General features: G+C 44.1%; 1 protein-coding gene across 8 annotated transcripts in view; it reads left to right on the top strand.

The window, feature by feature from the left end:
• trim9 (tripartite motif containing 9) overlaps positions 1 to 5,000 on the top strand; it is a gene marked incomplete at both ends in the record, with an annotated part of 36,807 nt that overhangs the window by 16,822 nt on the left and 14,985 nt on the right. For 6 of the 8 annotated variants that reach the window (XM_080850328.1, XM_080850327.1, XM_080850324.1 and 3 more), the window contains 2 exons: positions 2,330 to 2,425; positions 3,226 to 3,348. The exons of 1 other annotated variant lie outside the window; for it this stretch is intronic. In XM_080850328.1, the coding sequence (XP_080706454.1) occupies positions 2,330 to 2,425; positions 3,226 to 3,348 (219 nt within the window). The remainder of the gene's footprint in view (positions 1 to 2,329; positions 2,426 to 3,225; positions 3,349 to 5,000) is intronic. One more of the 8 variants, XM_080850326.1, reaches the window with a different exon arrangement.

The following is a 5,000-nucleotide window of genomic DNA, read 5'->3' as shown; positions in this document are numbered from 1 at the left end:
GTGTGTGTGTGTGTGAACGTGCATGTGTGTATGCATATGTGTGTGCGTATGAGCATGTGTGTATGTGTATGTGTGTGCGTACATGCATGTGTGTGCATATGTGTGTGTGCACGTGCATGTGTGCATGCATATGTGTACACACGTGCATGTGGGCGTGCATGCATGCGTGCATGTATGAATGTGTTCTTGTATTACTCCAAAATTGTGACTGTCTGCATCCATATAGTGCTGTGGGTCTTGATGTACCAGAGAGATAAGACAAGCTCTGAGGAGACTGAATAAATACAGACATGGGTTACTATGAGTATGTGTGTGGGTTTATGGGGCCTCTTGAACTGTGTGTGTGTGTGTGTGGGTGTGCGAGAGAGAAAGGTTTGTGCTTTACATAACTCTGACTGTAGATTGAGGGGAAGGAAGACTGTGTTTAAAACCAGATTTGCTTTATACATTACATTATTATGCTAATGTGTCAACCCGATAGAAATGCCATTTAGTCGTGTGTATATGTGTGTGTGTGTGTGTGTGTGTGTGTGTGTCGTGTGTGTGTGTCGTGTGTGTGTGTGTGTGTGTGTGTGTGTGTGTGTGTGTGTGTGTGGGTTTGTGTGTGATATTTAATTTTCACTTTTCTGTCCTGCAGCACCAAGGGAAAGGTCATTTTCTGTCATTAGTTGGCTAAAGTAGTTCTTCTCTTGAACATGTGTGTACGAATGAGTGTGGGATTGAGAATGAGTATTGATCTGGACTGCTACACTACTAGAATGATTGATGATTGATGATGATGGATAAAAGAGATTATATAGGCTATATGTGAACACGTCAGCTCTATAGTTTACATGTTTCGATATATACAATTAAATGCCCAGTTCAAGCAGACTTGTATCAGGCTTTTGTCTGTGTCTGAATGTGTGTCCACCCGTGTGTGTGTGTGTGTGCACAACATACTGTTTCCTGTTCTTCGCTCAGCTGTGTCCTCATTCACATGGTACACTGGGCTTGGTTTCACAGACTCTGTGGCCTTTTCCCAAAGCCTTAGGTCAAAGGTGAAGTGTCTTCAGCCCTCTTCAAACAACTCCCGTCATTCTTTCACACCAGAGGTTCTGCCATGAGTGTGTGAGAGACACAGAGAGGATGTGTGTGTTTGTGTGACAGTGGCAATTTCTGTGCTTGCATGTGTGGGCAAGAGACAGAGGGGGAGAGAGTGTATTCTTGTCTGTGTATGTGTGGGAGAGAGAGAGAGCAGAATTGTGTGTGTGTGTGTGTGTGTGTGTGTGTGTGTGTGTGATGTTTAGACAGCGGTTTCACACTCCATGTATCTCTCAGTCCTGGAGCGTAACTGCTCCGGATGCCCAAGGTTTTCCAACCGGATGAAGACCAGCTTTCCCATTTTCCGTTTTATCCCTTTCAAAAAACAACTCTCTTTATCTCCATCTCTACATCTCCCTCTGTTACTCCCGCTATCGCTCTCTTTCCCTTTTGTGTTTCTCTCTCAATTTATCTTCATCTGTGTATCCTCCCACTAAAACAGCTCCCTAGCTTTTTTTCTTTTTCTTTCATTCTTTGTCTTTCTTTCTTTCTTTCTTTCTATCTATCTATCTATCTATCTATCTATCTATCTATCTATCTATCTATCTATCTATCTATCTATTGTTTGCCTTCCATTTGTCATTCTCTCTCACTACTAAACACCTCCCATACAGACACATGGGGTATGTGTGCACTTTAGTGTCTGTTAAAATGACTCTCCACACACTCATCCTCACACGCTCAGTTCAACCCCTTCTCACTCCTCTCTCTCCAAACATAGCTGTTAATGTGTCATCGCACTCATTACACCTGTGATGCCACTTCCTGTCTCAAACAGGATGCACTTGCCCCTCAAAGTGTCCCAGGAGAGCTCACTTCTCCTGAGCGGGCAAAAAAGTAGGTAAAAGTTGCTGCATGTGTGGAAACTACATACAGCAGTTGATCTGAGATCAGCTGATCCTCACAGTGGTCCAATGGGATTGGTGTTTACATAAGTGGACAGAAACTGTGTTCCTTTAACCGCATGAAAGGTTCAGAGAGTTTATTTCAAATCGGGGGCTGTGGTCATGACAGGGAAGTGACCTTCATTCTTCACAGGTTTGATTTTCAGAAGAAGGATTTTTTTATTTTTCCTGTTTGAAAATCTGTGTTCTGTGAATATGTTTGCATTAATATAGTTTGTGATAGTTGTATAGACACACTGTACACATACAGTGATCATGCTCAGACACATACCAACACACACACTCACGCAAACAAACGTTGACATGTTTCTCACTGAGTGTGTGTTTGTCCCTCTCTGCAGGGCCAGCTGTCTCAGGCTCTCAACGTGCTGTCTGACCGGGCGACAGAGGCCAAAGAGTTCCTGGTAATGCTCAGGAACATGGTGCAGAATATCCAGGTACAAAACAACAAAAAATCACACACACGTACACACACATACACACACACACACACACACACACAAACACACACAGTGGAGGGGTGTAAGGAGTGGGATAAGACAAGAACAAGAAAAAGTGTTAAGTACAGAGATAGAAGGAGGAGGAGGAGGGGGTGGACTACAGAAGAAGAAAAGAGAACAAGGAGAGAGATGGAGGGAAGAGGGCAGGAGGGAGAGAGAAGTGAGTGAAGAATGAACAGAAGAGCATGTGGCAGGGGCACCCAGAGCAAGGACAGAGAGAGAGAGAGAGAGAAAGAGGAACAGAAGCAGGTCTAAAGCCATTCACAGACCTTTCGTGGACTGCTGCTGGTCCACCACCTGCACGGGGACAGGGGACACATTAATGTCTTACCAATCTGTTCAAAATGACACCTTGTGTCCTACATAGGGTAGGGCACTTCTTTTAAGGGCATAGGATGGAGGACACTTACACTATTAGGGATGCAGCCCATGTGCGCTGTCTGCAGAGCCCCTCTGTGCTCATCCACATTGCCAATACAAGAGGGGGACTCACCCAGGGCATTTGGTGTCTTAGCCATGACTTAAGATGAGGGATGTTGAGAAGTTAAGGGCTACTACTAGTGCACTATGGGAGAACAGTCAAACTGAGTCTTGTCTGTTTGTTTGTATATGTCTCTGTGTGTGTATGGGCACGTGTGTGTGTATGTGTGTTCTCTATGTGTGTGTTCTGTGTGTGGGTGTGTGTGTTTGTGTGTGCGCGTGTGTGTGTGTGTATGTGTGTGTGCACGTGCGCTCAGGAGAACGGAGTGGAGTTCGAGGCGTGTTTGGTGGCCCAATGTGATGCTTTGATCGATGCCCTGAACCGCCGCAAAGCCCAGCTGCTCTCACGCGTCAACAAAGAGCACGAGCATAAACTCAAGGTGAGAAACAGACACATCAACACACACATGGACAACACACACATTCACTCTCTCTTTCTCATTATCTCTCTCTCTCCTTCACACACTCACAAACACACACACACACACACACACACACACACTCAGATACACACAGAGATATACACACACAGAGATATACACAAACTCATGCAATACATATCAACCACTAGTATTCAGCATGCACTTATGCAACCATAATTACATATGCATTAAGCAGCATTGATTTCCTGAAGAGCCTAACTGTGACTGTGTAATAAGGACCAAATGTGCTTCATTTCTTACCTCATTCAACATCAGCACCTCGGTTACAGTAACAGCTCAGGGCTTAGCGTTAGGCTTGGCTTGGTGCATCTTAACCCCCAGAGCAGGTGTGTGTTGTAATTAGACACATATTGAGAGAGGTGTCTCTTCCACCCCAGGCCGGAGCTGTGTCTGTGTACGTGTGTTTGTATGTGTGTGTGTGTTTATATGAGTGTGTGTGTGTTTGTGTCTGTGTGTGTGTGTGTGTGTGTGTGTGTGTGTGTGTGTGTGTGTGTGTGTGTGTGTGTGCGTGTGTGTGTGTGTGTGTGTGTGTGTGTGTGTGTGTGTGTGTGTGTGTTCTGTAGTTTGTGCCTGAGGATGGGCAGATGGCGTTTCACTTCAGTGCTCTTTCTCCAATGTGTGGGTGATTTATCAGATTAATTATTCACTGGATGGTTAATGTCTGAATTCTCTCACATGGGCATATTCACACTCACGCCCACTCACACTCCAACACACACACTCAGACACACATACCAACACACACACACACACACACACACACACACACACACACACACACACACACACACACACACACACACACATACACACTTACAAGGGATAGATATTGGTATAATACTTCATTTTTAGGCTTATATTTTAAACATGAAATCTTAATTATGGATGAAAAGGGGGGATCATTTCAAATCAGCCTGTCCATAATCAGATGTTTGTGTGTGTTGGAGGGGGGGTTGGGGGCACACATTTTTGATATTGGCAACATAGAAATAACGTCTACATAAATAGGATGCATACATGTGTTTGTCTGTGAGTCATTGTTCAGCTGTATTCAAAACACCTCAAACTGAAAAGATATAATTATGAATCTATGTTCTGAGGGCTGTTAGTCCAAAACAGAAGTGAAGACATTTAAAAATTCTCTGAAAGACAGACAGACAGACAGACAGACAGATGAATGGATAGACGAACGGATGTGTGGATGGATGGACGGGTAGATGGATGAATGGGTGGATGGATGGATGAATGGATGGGTGGAGAGAGTATGTATATGTCAGTGAGCACTGGTGTAGAATGGTTCAGTAATATGTGTCTGTGTCACATTGCGATGGAGGTTTCGTGACTGAATTCACATGAAATGCATTGTTTACATCATATTGAGGTGACACAAGCAGGAGAGGTTACAGGAGGGAGAGCGAGAGACACTGAAGGACTGACTATAATTTCATGCTTGACTGATCCATGAAATTAATACTTTCACACACATATACACAGACACACACACACACAGACACACACAAACACACACACATACACACACACATTCAAAGATTTTCAGAGATATGCTGATATCTGCATGCTGTATAAAA

The sequence above is a fragment of the Sprattus sprattus genome (assembly GCF_963457725.1).
Source record: "Sprattus sprattus genome assembly, chromosome: 13".
Classification (NCBI taxonomy): Eukaryota; Metazoa; Chordata; class Actinopteri; order Clupeiformes; family Clupeidae; genus Sprattus; species Sprattus sprattus.
The sequence above is the reverse complement of the archived record's forward strand: the minus strand, read 5'-3'. Positions and strand labels throughout refer to the sequence as shown.